The sequence below is a fragment of the Gopherus evgoodei genome, chromosome 5 (assembly GCF_007399415.2).
Source record: "Gopherus evgoodei ecotype Sinaloan lineage chromosome 5, rGopEvg1_v1.p, whole genome shotgun sequence".
Taxonomy (NCBI): Eukaryota; Metazoa; Chordata; order Testudines; family Testudinidae; genus Gopherus; species Gopherus evgoodei.
Genome location: NC_044326.1, coordinates 26540577 through 26567637, shown reverse-complemented (window position 1 = coordinate 26567637; position 27061 = coordinate 26540577). Strand labels below are relative to the sequence as shown.

The window sequence follows — 27061 nt, the reverse complement described above, 5'->3', positions numbered from 1 at the left end:
GTAGATGGGAGATGTAACAGGTATATGTTTTCCAGCAGGAAAGTGATTCTCAACAATCCCCATCATTGGTAGAGGCAGTGCTTGTTTAGGGACATTTGACTAGGTGGGGATACTGCACAGCACAGTGAATTTCTCTGCAGGGTACAAGTAGCACATTGAAAGTGGTTAAGAGACAAATTCTTCCATCTTTCTATACAATAAATCCTTTTCCAGACCCCACTTCCATTGCACAACAGTATGAGAGCTAGGTAGAATTGCAGTCCTGGGGACCTGTTGAGCAGGGGGTGTAAATTGGATCTCAAATTTGTGTAATAGTGTGTGTCCTCCTTTTGCGTGTTGGAGAACTCAGAGGCAGAATGCAGCTCAGCACTGGACTTTACTCTGGATTGTGCCTCAAAGGCGCAATCTAGCTCTGAAGTCATAATCACATCAGTTTCACTCTCCAGCTGGCTCCATGGGGAAAGCAACTTTGTGTGAATATTGCCCTTGTCAGATTCTTTGTCAGCTGCTAGCTTTAAGAGAACAAAAGTAGAGGAAACATATCAGTCTTTAGATTTTATCAGGTGAAAGGAACTGTTCAATCTCCCAGCAGCTCAGGCATGTAGAAACAAATCTCTGTGGCTAGAACATTTCGTAAGGGACATTTTAAAAATCAGCATCACATACCCTAAAACCAAACTGATAGACAAATTCAGCAGCTGCCACTGACACTGAAGCTGGGGGTACCAACTGTGCAGAGCTCCAATTATTGATTTGATATTCACAAGAAAATTCTAAATGGATAACATTTGTAATGGGAGCACAGCAGGTGCAGAATCCCACACTTATGTGCAAATGGGGGAACTGTTCACTGGCCCCCCCATTTACACATCAGTTAGCCTATTTCTCTTTACAAATGTTGGACTTGTGTTCCCATTTTTATTTTTGCACTTGCTGTGGTCCATGTTTCAAAATGTCTCCAAGCATAGGTGTAGAGTTCTGCTACCGCTGGTGGGTGCTCCACCTCCCTCTGTCCCCAGCCCTGCCCATGAGGCCCCACCTCTGTCCTGCCCTGGTTCCAACCCCTCCCCCGAAGTCCCCAGCCCAACTGGGCTTCCTTCCTGCCCCTATTCTGACTCCTTCCCCAAGTCCCTGCCCCGGCCCTGCCTCTTCCTTGCCTCCTGCCCTGAGCACACCATATTCCCACTCCTCCTCTGCCCTCCCAGAGCTGCCAAACAGCTGTTTGATGGTGGCAGGAAGTGCTGGGAGTAGGCAGAGGAGCAGGGATGCAGCACACTCAGGGGGGAGAAGGCGGAGGAGGAGGTGGGGTGGCAGCGGTGGTGGTGGTGGGGGAGTTTGGCTGCTGGTAGGTGCAGAGCACCCACTAATTTTTTCCCCTGGAGCACCCGTGGAGTTGGGGCCTATGTCTCCAAGAATTGGAAAGTATTTAAGCAATACAAACATTCCATGATTTCCAGAAAATATCTTAAGTATTTTAATGAAAATTCTCATTAATCTCAAAGAAAATTATGTGTTGAAAAATGTGTAGGAACAAGTTGTTATAACAGTTGCGTTGACTTTTTTTAAAGACACATCTTTACACGTTACATGTGTATCCTATAATAACAGATGGTCTGATCCCATCATGAGCACCTCCACATTGCTAACCCCCCCATCTTCAGTGGGAGTGAAGAGAGTTTAGCACCTTTCAGGAGCAGGTGCTTGTTTAAAACGCTTTTATAAATATTGTGTTTAAATTGATTTAAAAAGTTATCTTAATTTCAAATGTTAGAGCAGATTTGACATGCCGAGTGCATGATCCTATATTGGTATCTTAAGACTGGTTTCTGCCACCTTTAAACTGTAACACCTCACTTTTTGAGCAATCTCTCAGAAATCTCAATGGGGCCCATAGTAAGCAGGCTCTTAATGTAACAGAATAGGTGGTTTCTGAGGAAACCTTGCAATCCTGGCCAAGGATTGGAAGGAAAAAAAGTAAGCCACATGTTCATGTAAGTGAATGGCTTCTGGGCTTTGGGTAGTGAGTAAAAAATTCAATTAGTGGTCTATTTACATAGTGCATCAGGAATGTGGGTTGGAGCATCTAGCATTCTATAAGCATTCACTTAATTTCAGACTGAGAATCAAGAATCTCTACTGAAGCACCTGCTTTTTTGCACTCCAACAGAGCTTGGACAAGTTTGAACATTTTCCCTCTCACTTTCCCTCCCCTATCTTTTAATGCTCCCATACACATATAGGGAATTGGGGAGAATAACAACAACAATAGGGAAAAAAGTAACAGCTTGCGGTGGTGCTGTATTGACATCTTGGCACTCAGCCTGTAGTTATCCCGAGTTCTTTCACTAATAATTAGACTTCCACTGACTGTATCAGGAAAAAAACCACACTTAAAACTTTTATTGTGCTCACCATTATACATCACTGATGGGTTTAGACAAAACTTTATCATCCTTATTTTCCTTGATAACTAGACCCCTTCTATCATCAAGAAAGGCAATCAGAAGCTGTATTTATTCACATCTGAAAATTTGACTTTATATTCTGTGTTAATAGAATATTAATGCCTTAGGGATTGTCAGGGGGTTGATGTCTGAGCTTGGCAGCACCCCTAGTGGCAGTGATCTGGGCCATGCTGTCCAGTGACAAGAGTCAGTGGGCAGCGGTAAGGGAACCCAGACCCTTTTTGCTCTACCAAGTTCCAGCCCGGGACCCTGTGAATAATAACTCAAATATGTGGCTTAGGGGCAGGCACCCTTACACCTGTTCCTTGGGATGCTTCCTACCCAGCTTTGATTCCTACATCAGTGCCATTAGTCAGCTTCTGGATTCTCCCTGGAATTCTCTCTGACTGCGTTCAGAGAGTCTTCCTCTATCAGCTGCAGCCCAGATTCCATGGGGGTGACGGGCCTGTGGCAGCTGTCTCAGCTATGTGGAGCCTCATCCTCAACTACTCCCCTGTTGTGTCCACCTAGACTGAGCTGAGCTGCTTTCTTTTTGAGCCCAGCCTCCAATGTGAGCATGCCCAGAAAATACAGCTGGGCAGGGCCTTCTGGGCTCAGAACTTTTCTTTAATCCTTAGTCTGCTGGTGTGGGGATCGTACACTCCATCACAGGACTAGATTAGGTCTCAAGGACACAGCCCATAGAAGCTGGCAACTCGTTGCTGCACTGTCCCAAAGCTGCCCTGGAAAGACAATGTGGCTCAGATCCTGTTGCTCATTTCCTCTCAGGGGATGGAGGAAGTAATTTGCTGATGGTCAATAACAGCTCTGCTGGCTGTGGCATTGGAGGTGCTGGCAGGATTTTAACTCGTTCCCCAGCCCTCCTTCCTGATTCTCCACCCACCTGCTTTGGTGTGAAGGTGTACGTGGTCATACAGCTCGCATTATCCCTTCAGATCTGGAACTAGGTCCCAGGTGCTCATGCATGGGTGGACTGTCTGGGCCAAAGTCTAGCTTTTATGTGACAACCCATTACAATGAAATGAGAGGGTTCAGCTGTTCTGACTCCTCTCCATTCTTCCTGAGTAATGACAGATTTGAAATATGCATACTAATGTAAACACACTTTAAAATGCCACACAATGTTTTTTGCTGTACCAGTATTTTGTTTGACTTTCCAGCACCTGTCTTCCAACTCTAGACACTTCACCATTTTAAAAACAATATTTTATAAAACACTTTAAAATCCTGTAGCCCATATATTGTACCCCCACATATGTATAATAGCTCCAATGCAAAACAAATAGATCACATTCTCTTAACACCCCTCCTCTGCAGATGCCTAAGAGAAGTGATAGGTTTTGCAGAGTGACTGGAACTAGGAAAACTCTGGGTGGTGATGATCATGGGAAAGAAACATATTCCAAAGGCAAGTATTCTTCCCAGAGGATACCTTACCAGCAGCTGCCTTTTTCTAAAACTAATGATATGTAACTCCCATACCTCCACTGATCACGGCTGTGATAGTAGACCTCTGTCCCAATATAACGGGACCTGATATAACACGAATTCAGATATAACATGGTAAAGTAGTGCTCCGGAGGCGTTGGGGATGTGCACTCCGGAGGATCAAAGCAAGTTCGATATAATATGATCTCACCTATAACACAGTAAGGTGTTTTTTTTGGGCTTTCGAGGACAGCGTTCTATCTGGGTAGAGGTGTATCACACAGGGTGAGAGGTAGTCTTAAGTAGAGATGTTTGGGAGTTTTTAGACAAAATGTTTTTCACTGGAAAATGCCAATGAATCAAAACAGAAACTATTCACAGGAAAGAGTCGGTTTCAATAAATTTCCCATTTCAAAAACATTTTGGAAAATTGTTTTGAAAATGGCAAAGCAGCGTGGTTCAACATTTTTTAAATTAAAAAGTTCTATTTGAAACAATGTTTTGTTTTGATATTTGGTTGCTTTCCCAGTTTACCAATATTACCTCAGTCTCTTTCTGGTCTGAGCATTAGCCCTCATCCAACACCCTGTCTTGTATAAATAAGGGGTATTCATCCCACTGCATCAGTTGATACACAACACAAACTTGACTGGAGAATAACTACTGTATTCTACAGCCATTTTAAAAAGAAAGATATACTTAAACTAAATATCCAGAGCACTCTGCAAAAGAGCTTTATAGATTTAGTGCCACTACCTTTTCATTCTTTGAACCTTTCCCCAAGACCCACCTCTGTTGCAATGCCTAAAAGAAATCAATCAATTTATGTTGTCTTAAAGGGCAGATGGAGTTAGCTGGACCTCACTTTTATCTTTAAATAAATGTAAATATATATAAATTGTGTATATTTGATTCTATTCCTCTTCCTGCCCTTACTCTTTGTATGTCATGATTTCTGAGGGCCAGATTCTGATCCCCTTACTCAAGTTGTCTTGTACCTTTCCCCACAGATATTCCCCTTTTAAGTCATTGAAGTGTAAAATGCTATTCAATGTGAGTAAAATTGTCAAAATCTGTCCCTTAGATTGTCCTTCCCCCAAAAATCTTGCAGTGGGTGAGACTGTTAGGTGCACTGAACCTGCAGTCCAGAGGGAGGGAGTCCTAAAGTGACTTTAAGCCATCTTTGCACCTTCCAAAATGTGGTCAGTGGTCAGCTTTGCAGCAATGACTCAACCTTGCCCCGCCCTGTCCAGGAACGTGAGGTCTGAATGGCATGAAATCTTGGTGGAACAAGTCTCTTTGTTCCATGCAGCAAGGTAGCCAACATTCACCCTCCCTCCCCTAGTGGAGGCGAATGGCAGGTTGGATTAGGACCTGCTGTGGGCATTACGTTAGTTGCACTGGGAAGGAATTTTTCCTGCACCATCTGAATTGGCTTCAGTGGAATGAAGTTTTTTCGCTTCCCCACAGCGGGTGTGAGGGAGGACCTTTTCTGGTGAGAAGGCCGTATGTTGCAACTTATTTTGTAAGTGTGGGGCGGATGTCCAGAGCAGGTAGTCCATAGGGAATGGAGCCAGTGACCAGATAAATGGCCTGGTAAAGGACTTAAAAGGAGGTACTGGATAAAGGAACAGAATGTGGGAGGGGGTTGGGGACTCCTCTGATTGGTATGGCAGGGAGGCAACCCCCCCATTCTCATAGCTCTCCTTAACTGTCTTACGATGGTGAGGTCCAAGCCATGGGTCAGCTGGGGGACCTGGATGGAAATAAAGTAGGGCTGGTGGAAGCCCCAAAGAATTGATTTGATAGTCCCAGATATTTATATAATAAAGTTACGGCCTGATTAAAATCCATAACAAGTGTCTCCTGTCCTCCTTGCAGTGTACCCAGGCAATTGGCTAGAGCATGGGTGAAGTTCTCATGTCATGTTTTATGCATTTGTACAGTGCTTAGTAGAATGGGACTTGTATTCTGATTGGAGCCCGTGCATGCTACTGTAATACAAATACTAAATAGGAATAACATGGTAAGTTCTAGCAAAAAGTAGGTAAGAACACCTTCAAGGGGTGACTTTAAAAAACCCTGCAGGAACAAGAGCACTGAATGGGAAAGCTGTTCACATTGTTAACCCACATTGTTTTGCTGCAGTATGTAGCATTTGTTGTGACTGAGCTCACTCACTGCTTTCAGGCCCGGATACGTTTTAACCCCATGTTCCAATGTTACCACAAATGGAGTTGCAGAGTGATGGTTCTTAGAAATGCCTATTTAAGAATATGGCTGTCAGTCCAGTTTTACTCAAATCAGGGTTAAGTTAGTCTTTGCTTACACCTCCAGCCACGTTCCCAGCTCCACACCTGGTCTTGTCCACAACCTTGGTGGAGCTCCGTTCCCACCTGGGGCTGACGGTGTGGCCAGGAGTGATGAGACTGCACCTGGTGGCTGGCCCCCGCTGTGGCCCGGTTGCGACTCCACTCTTGCCTTGGCCTTGGCCACCACTTGGACACTGGCCCTGCTCCCAACCCCATCCCTGTAGCCCCAGCTTTAGCCCTCTTACCCCTGTCCACATTGCGCCCCACTCCCCCAGCCACATCCCGCTCATGACTCAGAGGGAGGGGCAGGGCATGGACAGGGATAAGGGGAGGGCGTGGCCTTCAATAGTTTGGGGACTGCTGATTTAAACTAAATGAGGCAGTGTGGCCTAGTGGACAGAGTGCTAGACTGGAACTCAAGAACAGATTGGGTTCTGTTCCTGGCTCTGCCGTTAGCTTGCTGGATGACCTTGGGCAAGTCACATCACCTCTATGTGCCTCAGTTCCCCCATCTGTAAAGAACTTTGAAACCTAGTAATAAAAAGTGCTATATAAAAGCTAAGTTGAGGTCTCACTCAGGATCCTACAGATTACCAGCATTTATTCCTCCTTAGAGTAATCATCATCATCATTGAAAAAGGATATTTTTTTTAAAGTCACAATGTTATAGTTTTCTGTGATTCCAAAAGGGTAGCAGCTGTCAAACTTCTGTTTTTAATTTTGCTGTCTATTAGGTGTGCATTGTGCAGAAGAGAGACACCAAGAAAATGTATGCCATGAAATACATGAATAAACAAAAGTGTATTGAGAGAGATGAAGTTCGGAATGTCTTTCGGGAGCTACAGATCATGCAGGGCCTTGAGCATCCCTTCCTAGTCAATCTGTGGTAAGCAAACCTTTAAAATTTTATCAGGCTCCTATTGTCTCCTTACTGCTGAACCAGTACAAATTGCTCGGAGTTGAAATCTTGAAAGGATTCTTGGAGACTTTTTTTAAAAGCTCATTTAATTTTTTCTGTAGTTTTTCCACCATAAATATTTTAAAGGTGCCCTTTCATGTTGGAATGGTTAAACATAACAATTTGCCTTTTTTTTTCTTTCTGGTGTGTTTTCTTTCTAAATTGCTACAGTAACTGTGTTTAAAAAAAAATTGGTTTCCCATGGTTTATCATTTTCTTTGACACTAGTTTTGCTAGGAGTTTGATTACAAGATTTTGGTATATTGAAAGCATGTTGTGAACACTTATAAGGATAAAATAGCTCCTTGCTCAAAGCATGTCTGTTGATGCAGATGAAACTAAAGGAAGGAAAAGCTTTCTGCCTAGGTTAACTAGGCAGCCCATGAGACTAAAATTCTGGATCAGATACAGTTTATAAATCTCTCTCTCTCTCTCTCTCTCTCTCTCTCTCTCTCTCTCTCTCTCTCTCTCACACACACACACACACACACACACACACACACACACACACACACACACACACACACACACACACACACACACACGTCAGTGGGCCATCCCTTCTCTATCTCATCTTGCCAGTACCAACTACAGTATCTCCAAAAGCGTCTCTCCTTTTTAATGTCTTTAAGGACCATTTTCTACTAGGTGAAATGGCTATTTTCTCCTCTGGTACATTGTACAACTGCAGCAAATTACTCAGTTATTCTGGATGTTTACTTCATAAGACTGAGAATAATGGATGTTGTGGGCAGCCATTGTTATAATAAAGTAGTGATAAGACATTTGAATGTAGCTGAGAGTTACAGTACTCTGGAAATAAGGTGAATATCATTCAACAGGTGGCGGGTGGAAAGTTCAAAAGGAGGTGGCCTGACTCCAGTAATGATTCAAATATTTTCATAGATGTGGCAGTAGGGAAAGTATTTTGCTGTTTGACTTGTCCTAGGTTCATAGGTAACAGAATCTCTGTCATTCCCCAAAGTACTCTTCTGTTTTGGAAACAGAACTAATGGCTGGGAATAGCATTCAAACATCTATCCATCCCCAGCTACTTTCATGATCTCTGTCATTATGGTATGTGAGTGTCCCAGCCTCGCATGATGGATCTGAGAATTGTTTGGCAAAGGGACAATGAGTAGATCAGATATACCTCTGGTGACTTCATAAACTATATTGCTTATGTCTCAGGACGCTGGCAATGAGATGCAAGTTTTTCACCTCTGATCTGAAAATAACCTGCATTAGTTGCTGTAAGGATCAAAAGTCATTGCCTTTTCATAGCTCTTCACTTAGCACATAGGTTCATGCTTTCTGCAGGTGTCCATGGGGCAAACAGGCCGTTGTTCGTGCTTCGGAGTATTGCTAGTGTTGCTTTTCTTGGAGCTCTGGTGTTAACTGCACTAGTGGAGAGTGCAGCATGTTGATTCAGCAAACTGCAATGTTAGTCATAAAGAGAGACCACAGGCTTGGTTCAGTGGCAAAGGTGCTCAGCCAGGTTTATTGTCAACAAAGCACAGTAACAGTGTCCCAGAGGAGCTAAAGGTACACTAACATGTATGCCCATGACAAGGTACCAGGTCAATCAGCACCCCTGGAAGCTGTCCCCTAGAGTAGTACAAATGTCTCTCCTATGACTGCTCCTTTTTATACATTGATACAAACAAGTTATGAATTACACTCCAGGTGTTGTTAGTTACCACCTGTATCCTTATACCTGGTAGTTTGAATGTAACATCCTCATCCATTATTCTGCCATCCTTTCTTTACCGTTATGAGAGATCAGTGTGTTCTTGTACCATCTCTTAAGAATGTGTTTACGCAGTTACTTGAGAACTCTGTCTTTCTGTACCATCCTGTCAGGTGAGGCATGCACTTGGTTAGCTGACATCCAGTATTCCTATTTTAACAAGCTCTACCCTAATTCATAGCCTCGGTTCATACCGTTTAGCCATGCGTAGGGCTCCAGCAAGGTCTACGCAGGCTTGTTACAGTTCTTGGCTGTCTTGGCAGAGATGACAAAGACTAGCTGACTGTATGGACAACTAACCTACCCTCTCCTGGCTCTCATTTGGCTCACTCAGTATCTGCATGGGTAAATAACGGAGCAAGATCTGATCCACTTGTCAATTTGGCACCTTTCATGAGGGCTAAGGGCCAGTGTTTCTTCTGGTATATGTGGCACAATAGAGCTGTGCCCATTTATACTAGCAGAGAGTTTGGCCCAAAGTTCACTTTTAAGAAAGATCCTACCATATATATAAATCCCAGTGATCCCTGTTTAGAACAGAATCTTCTCTTAATTGTACTATTATACTGTATAAGCTACAAGAAACTGTAGCAATATTAATAATGGATCAGTCCCAAAGATCAAACATCTATTGTGAAACAAATTGTTTGCCAAGTTGTGATCTCATAACAGTGAGACTGATTTATCATAGAATTTTAATGCCTGACAAATTTCTCTTCTCATTATTCTTTTTCGTGACACAGATTAAAACTGGGAACAGGCAATACCACAAAATGTATTCCTTTTCCTGACAGGTTTTTATGATAAATAATTAATCTGTTCTTATGACACTCCTGGGACTACAATCTCATGATCTGAGGATTCGCATGATATATATCCTCTGTACATGTTGCCCTAACTGTGCTAGAGAAGTTTAATATTATATACAGAAAAATTTCAGGGTCAAAGAAAGACCAGAAAAATCCCAAAAGACCTGCATGAGAACAATGTTTAACAACAATCTAAAATCGGCTAATAGAGTATAAAAATCCATCTAAGGTGCCTATATGGTCCCCATTACTGCAGTGCCTGAGCATCTCATAACTGTTGATGTATTTATCCTCACAACTCTTCTGTGAAGTACGGAAGTGTTATCCCCATTTTACAGATGGGAAAGTGAGCTACATTGCAACTAAGTGATTCACCCAGGGCTACAAAGGAAATCTGTAGCAGAGCAGGAACTTGCAACCCAATCTCCCAAGTACTAGGCTAGTGCCCTAAGAATTGGACCATTGTTCACTGGACAAAGTTTAGTTGGCCTTTACATAGACGGCATGCTTCCAGAATCCTAAATGTATTTTGCATTCCTTCTACTGGATCTCTCAAATTTCAACAATTGCAGGCTTTTGTAGTTTGTTCCATATTACAAACATAGTTTGTGTAATACAGTTCTGTCTGAAGCTCATAAGATATCCCACTCCTTAACTTCACGTCCTGACCTTTTCTTTTATTGTATTGTGAGGGCACCAATAAAAAATAACGTTTGTATGTCTGTCATGAGAATGTTGTTTTTTTGTTCCAGACTAGCGTATACACACATACAATGCTCTATTACATCTTGGTTATTTAATAAAAAAGTAACAAATTATTAAATAGAACATTGAAAATATGAAAGGAATGTTTCTGTTAAATGTATTTTCTGTGAACTAAGTATTATGTCTTAAAATAATGGAATTTTCATTGATCACCTGTGAAATGAGGAATCCATTCAATACATTATCACTTGCAGTTTGATGCAGTACTAATCTACATGAAATAAGTTTCCACTTTAATTACAACTCACATGGCAGATTAGCAGGGTTCCCTCTGGTGAGTAAATGTTTCACCATACTAATGGTGGAAAGTTGCTGACAAAAACTAGCCTTTCTATTTTTTGGTACTGGCAGTTTTTAGTTCTTTTGAGCTGAAATTGTTTGTTAATTTTTTTTTCACATTGTTGTGTATGTGCCTACAGGCTGCAATAAGTATATTTTACAAGTTAGCATATGAATTGTAAAGGGTTAATCATCTTAGTACCAGGGACAGCTCTAGCTTTTTTGCCACCCCAAGCACGGCAGGCAGGCTGCCTTCAGCGGCTTGCCTGCTGGACGTCCCTGGTCCAACAGCTTGCCTGTGGGAAGTCCGCTGGTCCCGCGGCTTCGGTGTACACTCCGCTGAATTGCCGCTGAATCCATGGGACCTGTGGACCTCCCACAGGCAAGCCACTGAAGGCAGCCTGATTGCCACCCTCGCAGGGACGGGCAGGGAGCCCCCCACGGCTTGGTGCCCCCTATGGCTTGCCACCCCAGGAACGCTCGTGGAGTGCTGGTGCCTGGAGCTGCCACTGCTTAGTGCATATGTAACACTGACAGACTCCTGGTCGTTGGCAGGCTGGATTGAACCTGGGACCTCTAAAGGTAAATGCGTGAGCCTCTACTGCATGAACTAAAAGCCAAATGGCACTTAGCTAAGGCTGTAGCAGACTCATTAATCTCTAAGTGGTCTTGGTGCCACTAGAGGGGACAGAGTACCACACTCAGGAGGTATGTGGATTACATATGCACATGGACTGAGCTGGAATTCATGTGAGCTGTTGTGTTCTTTCTGGGGAGGCACATTTGGGAATAGTTTGTCTGTCTAGACCCCCGTTGTCATAGTATCTGAGCTTATAAAGGTGATGTTGTTGAAACTAATGTGATATCTTGAAAGTGTGTTTAATTACTATGGCTTGAAATAGGTTTTGCTCTGGGCTTCCCAAAACTGAAGAGCAGTGAAGGCTGTTAACTAGCTTTGCAGATTGCCTAAATTGAAAGGGTAAAGTTAAAATTGTGTGGAGAATGAAAGTGCCTTTTTGCAAAGGATTTTGAGATTTCAAAATCAGGTTTTGTTCTAAATCAGAACAAAGCCTGAACATCTTCAAAATTCTCCACCAAGGACAATTCTGTACATTTTTTGTTTTGTGGTGATCAATATGTTTTGCTTTGTATTGATTTTAGACTTATTTTTTATTATATGTAATAAAACAAAATGCAGTAAAAAAATTGAAAATGAGAAGTCATTTCCAAATAAAAAATCAAAATGTTTCATTAGAACTTCCCCTCCAGTTTTCTTCCAAATAGAAATTCAAGTGACATCAACCTAATTTCGCAAAATATTTTGATTTTGGTGGAACTGAATATTCTGACAGAATATGGTTCTGCCAATATTTCTCCAACCAACTCTATATGAAATCCTAATAGGATTTTTACCATTGATTTCAGTGGGGTCAGGATTTTACCCACAATGCCTACACTCAATCAACATGGACCCTTTAAAGCTGGCTGGTGTGCCAGGTTAAGCAGCTTTCTGTTTGCTATTCTCTAGCAGTGAGTTATCTGGTGAACAAGCACATTGGAAAGTGACACAGTCAAAATCAGAAGAGACAAAATGACCATATGTTCCACTTTTCATATGATGTCGTGGTGTCCCAGGAACTTCCCTACGGGGCCTGAAATGATTTTGTTTTTCATCACATCAAAGTGGTTTTGTGGGGAGTGGTGGTAAAGGGTTAAAAACAACGTTTGTTCAAGACATTTTTACACTGATTGGGATTTGCTCTGTGTTTACCAGGAACAATCAATCCAGTGGAACAAGTACTCGGTGTGATGAACAGTGTTTGTTTGGATTTAAGACAGAAGTCAAATGCATGTAGATACCAGCAAAAGTGTTCTGTTGCTCATCGTAAATGTTGATGACCAGAGCTGGTCAGGAATTTTCCATCAAAATGCAGTTTCCATAAAATCAAAATTTTGGGGTTTTCCATCAGGAAAATCAAAATGAAGTACCGGTAGTTAGTTTGTTTTGGGTCAGGTTGAACCAAATCAAAATGTTTCATTTTGGATCAGTCTAACATTAACCTGTGTTTGCCTGAGCTGCTATGGTGCCTCATGTCCCACTCTCCTCTATGGACTGGTGGTCTTGTCTGGACTACAACTACTATAATATCCTCCCTTCTCCTCTCTGGTTAAGATGCCACAGTGCATCATGGGAGTCATATGACATGGTACGTCATGGAAGTTGTAGTCCATCTGGGGACTCCTTCCAATACAGGAAATGCGGCATAAAGAACCCAAGCTAAAAGTCCCATGAGGCACCACAGGGGACACAGATTAAGGTAGAACAAAACCAACATGAATAATTTTCAATTCAGGAATGTCACAACATTTTGTTTTGATTGAAAATGTCAAAACAACACTCTGACATTTCCAAATTAAAATGTTTTAGAATTTCTGTTCTGTGGGGAAAAAAAATCAGTATTTCAACTTTTTTTGCTCAATTCAGGATGAAAACTAATTTCAAAATATCAGAATTTCCCACAGGATGGAAATTCTGGTTTCTAAACAGCCCTATTAATAAACATGTGTTCAGTGAATAATGATAAACTCAAAATACACCCAAAATTGGAGTGAATAATAAAAATAAACCTTAAAGGTGAAGGACAAGGGCACAGAATCATTTTTAAAAAAACTCAAGGCCAAATTATGTTGCTTTCAAACCTGTCCTCCAGGCCTTGAAAATATGAATGTATTCACAGACTGTCTCATAATCCGGAGATTTCAACAGATTAAATTCAAACACATATCAACAAAAATCCTGCAAGTATTGTAATTCAAAATATGGAATCCCAAATGTGAATTTAAAAGCCTATTTTGGGGACTCTCCAGACAAGACAACTTAATTATAGGCTCTCTGACAGAACAGGTACTTCCAAATATTAACAATTGTAGCCCTCAAAGTAGTAATATAGTTAAAGACATAATGACAAATCTCCTTACACTTTTTTTTTAAAAAAGAATCTTTCTTTGTGCAAGTAAATTATCAAAGGAAAAAAGGTTAGTCAGTAGCTCAACTCAAGATTTCATGTTTCTTTCCCCCTCTATAACACAACTACTGGAAGCCAGTCAGGTTTTGAATCAGAAATCCTCAAGAAAGTGATGAGAGGTGGCTATGCAGTTAGTCTGTCAACCGTTTTAAGATATTAGGTCAAAATCTATGGTGGGGCTAAGTTCATTGAGGTCAGTAACTTCACTGAAGTCAATTGATAAGCCCAGCAGAGAATTTGGCTCACAGCCTGCAAAATATACAGAATAGCTGATATTAAATAAGGTACAGAAGAGCCAGATAATTTTTTTATGAGATTCATGCATCTTGTCTCACTTTTATTAAATTTAACTCCACAAGCAGAACTTGTAAATCGTTTTATTTGAAATATGAACAGCCTTTCATAACATCTGGTGTAGAAAGAGGTCATTCCCCCCCCGAATAAAACTCAGTTCTTCAAAAAGGGTTTGGTGGTTTGATTTATAGCCTACACTAAGGAAATAAAACTGAATAAATGTGTGTAAAGATACATGAGCCTTATAACCAGCTTTATCGGTTTTACAGGCATTTTTGGTAATAGAGATTTCTTTTTAAAATTAAAAGCGGCCCAGCTTTGTTTCAGCTCTTCTCTGAGATGAATGAGCTGTAGAAATGCTGATTCTTAACACAATCCTATGCTAAGACTACAGCATGCAACTCCAGACGTCAACATTTTACTTTATACTGGTCAGTAATATTTTAGTCATCTTATTGCTTCCCATGCCCATCCAGGGGTCCTCAAGGGTAGGCAACAGAGTCTGAGCTAAAGAGGCCCACAAACTATTTTTCTTCCAGTTGACATTAGGACTGAGCCAAGAACCCAAGTTTAAATCCACGATATGCCAATGCATTGCACTGCCCCATCGTCTGCAAAGATTGACTAGCTCCTCCAGGAAAAGCATAAAGACCCGTTGCTGGCAGTAGATCCTCCCTGCCCAACAACTCAGGAGTTAAAAATGGTTTAACTGCTGGCATAGAAGGGAGAGACATATTTTCAGCACCATTCCTGACAGTCTAACTGAGACCTGTTGGGACAACGTGGCAACTGTGTTTTTTGTAACTTTGCTTAAAAACATATCCTGTCAAAATTGTCAATTAAAGTGTTTTCAGTGCCAGTTGAGGGGAATATTAATACTGTGAATTATGTTTATTCAGAAACTGCTTGAGGACCAATCCAGAATGGGGGCCCATTATGTTAGGCAGTGTAATAGAAGGTCTTTGCCCCAATCTAAATAGACAAGACACAGGGTGTGGGAGAGGTAGGACACACAAGCAGAGTGAACAAAGTGATGGCATCAGACATGTTAGTTCCATGATGATGATTTTGGCTGTATTGACTTAGAAGGGGATCTGCTAAATGGAAAGAAAAGCTCCTCTGCATAGTACTGGGCCCAGGGCAGTACTCTAGAGAGGGGTGGTCCTGGCTGGGCCCCATTTTACCCCTCCCCTCAAGGGCAGCAGTCCCTGCTTTGGCAATTCCTGCTGTGTCTGGCTCCTCTGCAGTTTTGGGAATCTATCATTGTCAATATACAGGCCATTTTCCTAGTCTACTCTGAGCTATATGGTTAATACACTTACACCACATAAAACAGAGTTGGCTGCATTGTCAGAGGAGCGATATAGTTTGATATATTTTCCTTCCAGCGCAGCACTGTCTGGGATATATGTGTGTCTATTTCACAAGAGACACTTACAGGAGTCTCGCTGGTTTTAGATTACTGCTGTAGGCTACTAGCTCAGATTAAAGCAGCTTCAAATTCAATTAAAATTGGAAATAGCAAGAAATAAATGATATTAACTATAGCCAAAATATGGATACCAGTCTCCCAGGTTCTTGCTAACATCTTGTCTGCTGCGTTCATAATAACCAAGGTTATGCTATTGAATAAGTCAACTGTAAATTATCTATTTAGCTCAAACATGAAGTGCTCCCATCGGGGGAGAAAAAAAACAGGAGTGGCATGTTTTTCTCTTTTGGGAGTTTTCCACTGGCTCCAAGGTGGGATGCCTCGATACTGGTTTTTGCAGAGCAGTTTGCAACACTAAACCGGCACCAAAAATGCGTTTTTGGATAGTGAACAGTGTTTTCAGCAATATTTGTTTATCTCTATCATCAGCCCGGGTTTTGAGCTGTCCCTGCACAGCTGCAGAGGCGTAAACAAGAAATTCTCCCCACTCTTTCACAGACACATAGGTGCTCCTCACAATAGCTGTCCCGCTGCTCCCTGTGTCCTCAGGAGCAACGCTCCAAAAAGAAGCTGGTAAGGAGGAATACTCTACTCTATCCTAACGGATAGACTAGACTCTGCACTCCACATACACAGGGAGCAGCACTCTTGAAGGCACGGTCTCTCTGTTGCCTCTTTTTACTTAGACACAATCTAGCCCAAAGATTTGTAGTGAATTAGTTCTAGGAGCATGCTGGAAACAATTTGAGACTAAGATACTCTGGTGGTTAGTTCAGTTGTATTCATTTAGATGGAATAAAGGAGCCCACAGAATTAAAGGTGTTGACCCAGTTTTAAACAAGGTTTGGCATACAGATAGCTTAGCCTGCTGAGTACCATTGCAAACATGTCATTTTAACCTTTTATTCAAGATACAGAAAGGAAGGGGAAAAACAAGGAAAGCATTTGAAACGTGAAGCATTAAGTAAGGCTTTCATTTTAACACCCCCCTTTGGTTCCTTTTTCTTCAGTTGGAGAGAGCTTTTAAAAGGAAAAAAAACACACCTTGTCTGACAGTCTTTTAGATGGTAGCAAAGATAGTAATAACTATCGTTTTGGGGGGGGGGCGGGAAAGAGAGAGTTAACTCTGATGAGCTGTTAAAGCAGCAGAGTCCTGTGGCACCTTATAGACTAACAGACGTTTTGGAGCATGAGCTTTCGTGGGTGAATACCCACTTCATTGGATGCATGTAGTGGAAATTTCCAGGGGCAGGTATATATATGCAAGCAAAAAGCAGGCTAGAGATAACGAGGTTAGTTCAATCAGGGAGGATGAAGCCCTCTTCTAGCAGCTGAGGTGTGAAAACCAAGGGAGGAGAAACTGGTTTTCTAGTTGGCATGCCATTCACAGTCTTTGTTTAATCCTGAGCTGATGGTGTCAAATTTGCAGATGAACTGAAGCTCAGCAGTTTCTCTTTGAAGTCTGGTCCTGAAGTTTTTTTGCTGCAAGATGGCCACCATAAGGTCTGCTATAGTGTGGCCAGGGAGGTTGAAGTGTTCTCCTACAGGTTTTTGTATATGGTCCTTCCTAATATCTGATTTGTGTCCATTTATCCTTTTCCGTAGAGACTGTCCAGTTTGGCCAATGCACATAGCAGAGGGGCATTGCTGGCATATGATGGCGTATATTACATTGGTGGACATGCAGGTGAATGAACCAGTGATGGTGTGGCTGATGTGGTTAGGTCCTGTGATGGTGTCTTGGGTATAGATACGTGGGCAGAGTTGGCATCGAGGTTTGTTGCATGGATTGGTTCCTGAGTTAGAGTTACTATGGTGCAGTGCACAGTTACTGCTGAGAATATGCTTCAGGTTGTCTGTGGGTGAGGACTGGCCTGCCACCCAAGGCCTGTGAAAGTGCAGGATCATTGTCCAGGCTGGGTTGTAGATCCCTGATGATGCGTTGGAGGGGTTTTAGCTGGGGACTGTATGTGATGGCCAGTGGAGTCCTGTTGGTTTCTTTCTTGGGTTTGTCTTGCAGTAAGAGGCTTCTGGGTACACGTCTGTTGTTGCCGCTGCTGTTAAAGTCTGATCCCGTTTCCTAAGAAGAAAAGACAAAAGAAAACAAACACACACCAGGGAAGATAAAAGAATAGCAAAGACAGAAGGTAAGGCTTCTGTCTCTGATGTTGACTTTCACTTGCAGCCTCACTGCAGGTAGGCACAGCACACGGTTTTACTAGTTCATTCTGAGACTTGGCAAATTTGTACCATCATTAGGTAATTTAGAGTATTACATTTAGCTGACTTTTTCTGGTTACAGGCTTACAGCTGTGTTGCAAAAATATGCCATTTTGTCTGACTAAGCTAGACCCTTATTATATGGAAGGAAATAGGAGAGAGATAGAAAAGAGGAAAAAATAATGTGGGGAAGGAAAGGATGTGTGGGGTCGGAGGTAGGCAGAACTCTCACGTCCCAGGTAGTGGTTGGTTCTGGCTGAATTCCATCAGAGGTGACAGTGGTATCTGGTTCCCTATCTCTGGCCTGGTCTGATCAGGACATCTCAGAGGATCAGAATAACTGAGTCCCCTAAGGCTGGAGCACCAGGAGATGGTGGGAGTGTCAGCCATGACAGTGAATCTTGCTCCAATAGCTAATTTTTCTCCCAGAGTTTCTTTAAGGACACCAAAATGGCATGATGGGTTAAATAGCCAGTTCTCTCATATGTTCCATCCGTTTGGCTTAGTTGTCAGCATACCAATTTTGGTTCACTGATCGCTTGATAAACAACAGATCTTAGCACAGTTCTTGAGTTACATGAGTGGACCTTTTTAGTTTGGACTAAATCAGTCTGTCTTGCTTTTTGCATTTTTCCTCATTAGATGTTGTAAGTTATTCCCAGATTCCAAGGCCAGAAGGGACCATTGTGATCATCTAGTCTGATCTGCTGTATAACACAAGCCATAGCACTTCCACAAAATAATTTCTAGAGCATCTTGATTTAAAAATTTGCAGTGATGGAGAATCTACCACACCCCTTGGTGAATAGTTCAAGTGGTTAATTACTGGCACACTCAAACATTTATGCCTTATTTCCAGTTTGAATTTGTCTAGCATCAACTTCCAGCCATTGGATGGTGTTTTACCTTTCTCTGCTAGATTGAAGAGCCCATTATTAAATATGTGTTCTCATGTAGATACTTATATAGACTTTAATCTAGCCACCCTTTAACTTTCTCTGTTAAAATAAAGAGGTTGAGATCCTTAAGTCTTTCACTAGAGGGCATATTTTTCTAATCCTTTAGTCATTCTCATGGCTCTTCTTTGAACACTCTCCCATTTATTAACATCCTTCTTGAATTGTGGGCACCAGAAATTGACACAGTATCCCAGCACTGGCTGCATCAGTGTCAAACAGAGACAAATAACTTCTCTACTTCTACTCAAGATTCTTCTGTTTATGCAGCCCAGGATCACATTTGCTCTTTTGGCCAACGTGTCATGCTGGGAGCTTATATTTAGCTGATTATCTGCCATGACCCTCCAAATCTTTTTTCAGAGTCACTCCTTCCCAGGTTAGAGTCCCCTGTTCTGTAAGTATGGCCTCCATTTTTGTTTCCTGATGTATAGATTTGTTTTTAGCCATATTAAAATGTATATTCTTTGCTTGCACCTAGCTTACCAAGATTGCTCTAAATCAGTGACTCATCCTCTTCATTATTTACCAGTCCCCTCATTTTTTTAATTTTTTTTATTTTATTTTTTTTCATCAGTAAACTTTATCAGTGATGATTGTATGTTTTCATCCAGGTCATTGATAAAAATGGTCAAAAGCATAGGCCAAGAACCAATCCCAGTGGGATTCCCTTGTGGTACTACATAAATTTTCACTCTTTCTACAGCTAAACTCATAATTAGGGCACATGTAGACCCCATTATCACAACAATTCCAAATCAGCTAAACAGCACGTGCTAGGTATAAATCCTATACCAGCAGCCTCTCTGAGTGTCGGGGCCCTGCAGTTGCTTCTACAATCATATGGGAAAGTGTAAAGCTTCAAGGCCTGCCCATCATTCTGAAGTATCAAGTGGCACAAGAAGGGGCCATGAAGCAAGAACAGGAGGTGAGGAAAGCTGGTAAATCCCTATTTTCACGGCAGGAAATTACTACTTCTGTGGAGTAAATAGTTACTGGGCCTTCTCAGTCTGCCCACCATCTACCTGTCAGCTTCTTCTCTGTTCTTGTGGCACCATCTCTGGAGCAGCCAGTCTTAGGAGGGACATGTGAGAAGGCAGATGGTAGCAGTGACTTTGCCAGTCACCAGTGGATACACTAAGATAAGAGCGCAGGTGAAGAAAGGGCCAGAGAGACACAGGATAGGGGAAGTATGGAGAGAGGCAAAGCTACCAAAAACTTGTGTATTGTTGGGAGAACTGAGCTAGAGCCACCAAAGACTTGGACAGATAAGGGGAGAGGGGCTGAAGTAGGGTAGGAAACAAGTAGGGTATGATGTGGGAAGAGGAGGACGTAGGACAGCTTTTGCTTGAGTGTAAGATGGTTGGGAGTTTGTGAGTGGCTATAAAAGGTTGGAATGGCTCAACTTATTTGACATTTGGCAATTCAGGTGGTGTGCATTGTTGAGATGGTACCAGATTATTATGAATTGCTGAGACTGATGTGAATGAATGTGGCAAGCGTGAGTTTGGGATAGCTTGGTATGTCTGAATTTGTTAGAGGATTCTGGGAGCAGGATTCTCTTAGCATTAAATAAATGATATTGAAAATTACTTGAAGTGCTGAAGCTGCACTTGAATGGTTAATAAAGGCTCAATCTGAGTGTATGTTTCAACATAGAACTTTTGAATATCAGTTGGGGGACCAGCTCACAAAGTAAAGAAGACATAAAAATATGCGATCAGTGGGTTTGGTTCAAGCTGACCTGGGTCAAAATGTCCACTCTGGATGGCATCGCATTGAGTTTAAGTGAATGATTGATGAGAAGGTAAACGTTGATTGAGCTATGGTCTGTGTCTGCTTTGCAGTCCCTTCTAAAACATTAATTAGAGAAAACCAGTAATGAACACCCACAGGGCATATTTTTGGGACATGACTCCTTTGAGAACAAAAGGTATAAATGCGAAGCAAAGTAAATGTTAAGTTACACCTCTACCTTGATACAATGCGGTCCTATATAACGCAAATTTGGATATAACGTGGTAATGCAGCGTTCCGGGGGTTGGGGCTGCTTTACCTCATTATATCCAATTAGTGTAACGGCAAGTGGTTCCTCTGCGCCCGCCCATAACTTGCTGAGGCCCTCCCCGGGGCCCCCCCACAGCTCACCTCCACTTCGCCTCCCCCCACAAGCGCGCCACAGCTCCACTTCTCCCCCCCTCCCTGTCAGGCTTGCTGAGCCAATCAGCTGTTTGGCTCGGCAAGCCTGGGAGGGAGGGGGGAAAAGCAGAGCTGCGGTGTGCTCATGGAAAGAGGCAGACTGGAGGTGAGCTGGGGCAGGGGGGCCGCAGCAAGTAAAGAGGGGAAGCAGAGGAACTGCTCACTACCCCGGCTCATCTCCGCTTCACTGCCGCCGCCTTCTCCCACAAGCACGCCACTCAGCTGCGCTTTCCTCCCTCCCAGGCTTGCTGGGTCAAACAGCTGATTGGCTCAGCAAACCTGGGAGGGAGGGGGGAGAACCGGAGCTGTGGCGCACTCATGGGAGGAGGCGGAGCAGAGGTGAGCTGGGGCGGTGGGGCCCCAGGAAGGGCCACAGCAAGTAACAGGGGATGCAGAGGAACCGCTTCCTGCTCCAGCTCATCTCTGCCTCCTCCCCTGAGCGTGCCACTGCCACTCTGCTTCCCCCTCCCCGCCCCAGGCTTGCCAGGCCAAACAGCTGATTGGCTCAGCAAGCCTGGGGGAGAGGGAGGAGAAGTGGAGCTGTGGCGCATTCGTGGGAGGGGGTGGAGCAGAGGTGAGCTGGGGCGGGGAGTGGTTCCTCTCCCTACCCCAATATAACACAGTCTCACCTATAACATGGTGAGATTTTTTGGCTCCTGAGGACTGTGTTATATCGGGGTAGAGGTGTAGTTCCCCAATTAACATCTGAAGACACTGTGAGACAGAGGGCCTAGGGCAACCTAGGTCCTGCGTTGAGGGACTTTTGCGGGATTCTAGAACCAGAAAGGCTCAGGGTGACCTAGACCCTGCTTCAGGGGACACTTGACAGACCAAGTACCTGAAAGGGGCAGAGAAGAAGTCTCCATCTAGATTTCGTAGATATACCTGCTTTGTTTGCCAATCACGATACTATGTAAGCTAACATAGTTACTGAGAGTTTATGCTTGGGGAGCTGAGGCTTATTGGAAAAGATATGTACTGTGTAGCTTTAACTGCTTGTTTGATTCTTTCTCAAAGAAATTACTGTGCATTAAGCATATTGGTTTCCAAATGTTGGTACCGGTGGTAATCCGCCCAGCTGTGGGCCAATTAAAGATCCATTTCAACATGCATGATGGACATAAATCCACACCGTGTAGAAGTCAAGCATAGGAGTTTATTATGTACAGCATGGATGGAGTGTCACCTTGCTTATTAGGCTCAGAGACACTGTCAATCATTTGATTCCAGTGGAGTATATGGATTTTCCATGGCCGGGGGAAAGTGATGGAGTAGGCAGTTCCACACCCCCAGATAGGTTTAGCAGCAAGACAAGATAGCATATTAGCCAATGGTCGAAAGGTTACATAATGTCTCCACCCCGGTCTCAAGTTAACATTTAATTAGTACTTTATTAAAATGTTAATATAAAATATTTGTTGAATATATGTTGAATTCTGATTTTGGATCCATAGAAATGAAGCAACTCCTCTTGATTGTCCAACAGATACATACCTAGGGATTAAAGCAGGGATCGGCAACCTCTGGCACACAGCTCACCAGGGTGCTTACCTGGTTTGTTTACCTGCCGTGTCTGCTGGTTCGACCAACTGTGGCTCACACTGGCTGCGGTTCACCGCCCCAGGCCAATGGGGGTGGCGGGAAGTGGCGCGGGTGAGGAATGTGCTGGCCACGGCTTCCCGCCACCCCCATTGGCCTGGGACAGCGAACCACGGCCAGTGGGAGCTGCCGCAAACTGGCCCGGCCCGCCAGGGTGCTTACCCTGGTGAGCCGCATGCCAGAGGTTGCCGACCTCTGGGTTAAAGCAAAGAAACAGTGAAAGTATATGGCAATAAAGATTGTCTTTCAAGTTGCTCATTTTAAGGCAGGCATTGGTCCCTGGGAAAGGGAGGTGGGAGGAGGCCATATCTTATACTGACATGCTTGAACCTGTCATTAACTCAAGGTTAGTGTGTGGGAAGAACATTTCCCCACAAAGAAACAAAACAACAGAAACAGGACTTATTTGTTTTCTTTGCAACTTTGAATAAGACACAATTATTGCCCTAACATCTGGTGCTTTTGCTAAACAGGCTCATCTTAGCAAAGCAAGATTCTTTGTTTATTCTGCTTTTTCTTAGCTAATCAGTATTTGCGAGGCCTCTGACTTTAGGCCTGTAAGAGAGCTGACAATTCATATACCAAATTATTACATAAGCTATGGATTTTAACCCTTCACATGAGCCCAGAGGCTACCATGGGCTTGTATTGTAGAACTCCAACTAAATAAATAGCAGTAGCGGATTAAAGTTTACCAACTACTAATTTCTGTATTTACAGATAAGATCAGAATGTATAACTTGATACTAGGCCTCTTCTTGTTTGCTTATTTATGCTGATTATTTGAACTGCATAACTGTAAAGTGCTGAATTGTGCTGCTGGATTTTACATCTAACCATTGAGTTGTGTGCTGGTGATTGCTCTCTGAGAGCAATCATTGCTACTTGATTTGTCTCTCACTGGAATGGTATGTCAGACTTTTCATCTTAAAACACAAGTTAAGAGGTATAAATTGGAATTAGCTTTAGACTAAATTTGATTTCTTTTCCTACCAAAACCTCTGCTGTAGGTATTTTTATTTCATCTGCCATCTCTGAATTCCAAGGTGCAGGTAGTGTCCAGTCCTGAATTCTTTGTAGGTCTAATTTCTTCTGCATCATCCTTATTGGGGTAAATGTATCATTTCACATGGAAGGACTGGTCTGGAGTCACAGACCCTGGAGCCAGGATGCCTCAGCAGCCCACCAGGAAACCCAGCAACTTCTGTTAGAATCTTCTCTGTGATTTGACAAAAGTTTGTCAAACCTGAGGTGCTTCCAGTAAATATTTCGGGTTTGACATATCATTTTCCTCTGAAATTATGTTTCATTGGAAAATTCTCAACTAGATCTTGTACCGGTGCATTGGGAAAAAAAATCCCAATTTATTTTATTAATCCCAAGTTATTTTAATAACACACTGTTTCATTAAAGCAATGGAACACACGGTTATATCTTAGAAGTTAAACTACTCTTGTGCATTTAGGGGCATGTTCACTCCCTGTGCATGGCCAGACTAAGACAACCCAGAACCCTAGGCACACTCCTCATGGGTGTCACCATGGCTATGCCACTTCATAGTGGGAGGGGCCACCTATACACAAGCAATCTGATGGATTTATGGCCAATCTACCCATCATATGTCTTTGGGCATGATAGGCCTGCCCAGATGACTTTACTGTCAGCTGAGGTCTGTCCAAAGGAAGGAAGACTCTCAGCCTTCTGTATTAAGGCATCTGTGATGGGGTGTTAACACTTTCAGGGCTAGCGTGGTGTGAAGGTGGTCCAGAGGGGGCCAATTAACCATATAGGCTGCAGCTGAGGGAGAGCCAGGGACTGATTTAGTTGGGAATTGGTCCTGTTTTGAGCAGAGGGTTGGACTAGATGACCTCCTGAGGTCCCTTCCAACCCTGATATGCTATCATTCTATGAAAAGACTAATTGAAGATGAAGCCCAGCTGGTCAGGAGCAGGCTCGGCTTTTGTAAATTGAGAGCAGAAAGGGGCTGTAGGGAGAGAGTCTGTACTCTCTCTGAGAGAAGAGAAATGTGAAGGAGTAAACTCAGTGGGGTGTATAAGCTGAGGGACCCTAGCTCTGGAAGAAGGGTCAAGCCCAGAGGAGTTGTGAGGAAAGAGAACCCGAGAAGACAGAGTAGGAAGAAGCTCAGAGAAACAGCAGCAAGGAAGGGGACTATGTAGATCTTGGCTGCTGGTTATAGGGTCCCTGGGCTGGCACCCATTGTAGACGGAGGGCCTGAGTTCCTCTAGTAGCCCCTGGGAAGTGGCACAGAACTGTTGGAGGTGCCACCTGGACAGCTGGTCCAGCCAAACTTTGATACCCTGGAAGTGGGGACTTTATAGTGACCTAGCAGAAGACTATGTTGCGAAGAGAGAGATCTGTGAAATATGGGAAGAGACCACCGCAGCCATGCAGTGACCACTGGCAGAGGGTATCATATGGGAGGAAGCTTCTAGGCCATGCCTGACCAGGAGGAGGCACTCTTGCAGTGAGTACTCCCTTCTGACACCACCCCAGCAGAGTCATGAAGAGGTGGCTGCAGCATAAGCCCCTGCATACCCAAGGACTCCTGTTAGGACATTGCTGCCCCCGAGAGCATTGGTCTACAGTATTGACTACAGAATAAAGTGAAGGGGTAGTTCACATATATTAATTTGTTAATCTAGATGTGATCAGATTAATTTCACCACACAACCACTCCATACTCCACCTGCACAGAGCCCACATACTAAGGCTTTCTAGTGGTGTTCACGCTCAGCAAAAGGCTATAGTCAGTGGATAGACAGTGTATATAAAACATGTGCCAAAGGCATTTATTAGAGCTAAGTAACAGAAATAAGCACTTACGCTGCTTTAACTCTGTACACTGCTTTCAACATATTAGTCCTCAAAAATCTGTACCCAACTCTGGAAATGTCTCAGATTAACTGTTCTCCTTAGGAACTTGTGCTGACGTATTATAGCTTGTAAATAATTCACACTGGCCTCGTTAAGAGTAGACTGGGGATTTGACATCTGTGATATTTTAGCTTGAACTGCAACTAAAAGGCACAGGTGAAATCTTATGCATTTGCAAGGGAATAGATCTAATCTGAGTGCGTCCTCAGTCTTGACAAAGCAAAATCTTTTTTAAAAGCAAAAAATCCTAAAACTACCAGAGATGCAAATATCTCAATTCTCTCTTCTGTTGTATCTCTTCTTCAGGTTACATGAGAAGCTCTCTTAGGCAGGAACCCTGTTTCTTTACCCATCCATAAAGCCTAGCATGGTGGAGGTTTGGCACAAATAATAAATAGCAGTGACTGATTCCACCAGTTCCCTAAAGAGACAGAACAGCAGCTGGAGGTATAATAGAGGCACATAAGAGGTGTAACAAATTCCTGTGTGTAATGCAATTAAAAACTTTATGCTGTAAGAGTCACATTAAGTGGAGCTGTTTTAAAATGAGAAGTAATAGAACTGAAGAAAGGAATAAGTTTTATAATGTATCATTGTAATACGGCTTGCTTTGGGAATTCTTTGCCTCAGTTCATTAAATTTAGTAGAAGTCTTAGTTACTTTTAAAAGTTAAACTAAAGAGGGTTTTTATGGTATAACGGGGCAGTTAATTGGATTTTATTGATCTGAAATGATATTTTATTATACTTGTAAAGTACTTTGAGGAGCTTATGTTAAGAGACTTAAAGAAAGTGATTATTTTAAAAGATCATAGTTTAATCAATTACATTTATAATAAGAATTTTATGCTACAAAGGAGACTAATGCTGAGTTTCATTATATGGTGTGTTCTAATGAAGGGCTTATGTTTATATAGCCCTCTTCCTCCAAAGGGACCCTAAAACTCTTTTCAAACTGCAGCGTGATAAGGAACGTTTGAGTCAGAGCATATTTGAGGAGAGAATAAGTGGATGGTGTTGCAAGTGAGAAGGGGTGAGAGGAGAAGGAGACAGAAGGAAGGGATGAAAGCAGTGGTATTGAGATGGAAGGAGAAACCCTGTATTCTCTTTCTGCCAATAAACTATTTCAATATATGAACTTGGCCTGGCAGCAAATGACTTGTTCAAATCAGATAAATTCACCTGTGTTTGAGCTATAGGAACAAGCACAGACAAACCAAAGTTTTGTGGGTTTCAGATTTTGTTTTCTTCATTCCAAAATAAAGTTGATTTTTCCAGACTGTATTTCACAAGTGGCCAGGCTTTTAGACTAATGCCAGTTATTAACTTAAGTTTAAATGATTTTTGTTATTGTCTGAAAGTGACCGCTCAGGCACATGCTATGCAACATTTTTCATAAATTTGTTATCAAATGCCAGTGCATGCTTGATCAAAATGAACACTCTCCAGTGAGATTTTGTTGTTTGTGGCTGCCATTTTGAATTCAGTGCCCTTTTCTCTGTTGACAAAGGCTAAGCTTTTCAAAAGTGGGTAACTAAAACTAGGCTCCAACATGTATTTTTAAGGACCTGAATAAGTGTCCTGACTTTCAGAAGTGCCAAACATTCAGAAACTCCTACTGAAGTCAATCAGTTTCAGAAATGTTCAAAATTCAGCCACTAAAAGGCCCCTACAC

At 42.6% G+C, this 27061-nt stretch overlaps 1 protein-coding gene across 2 annotated transcripts in view; it reads left to right on the top strand.

Moving 5' to 3' along the window:
* The window catches only part of STK32B (serine/threonine kinase 32B), a 257437-nt gene that overhangs the window by 45695 nt on the left and 184681 nt on the right, over window positions 1-27061 (top strand). For both annotated transcript variants that reach the window (XM_030565483.1, XM_030565484.1), the window contains one exon: window positions 6940-7091. In XM_030565483.1, the coding sequence (XP_030421343.1) occupies window positions 6940-7091 (152 nt within the window). The remainder of the gene's footprint in view (window positions 1-6939; window positions 7092-27061) is intronic.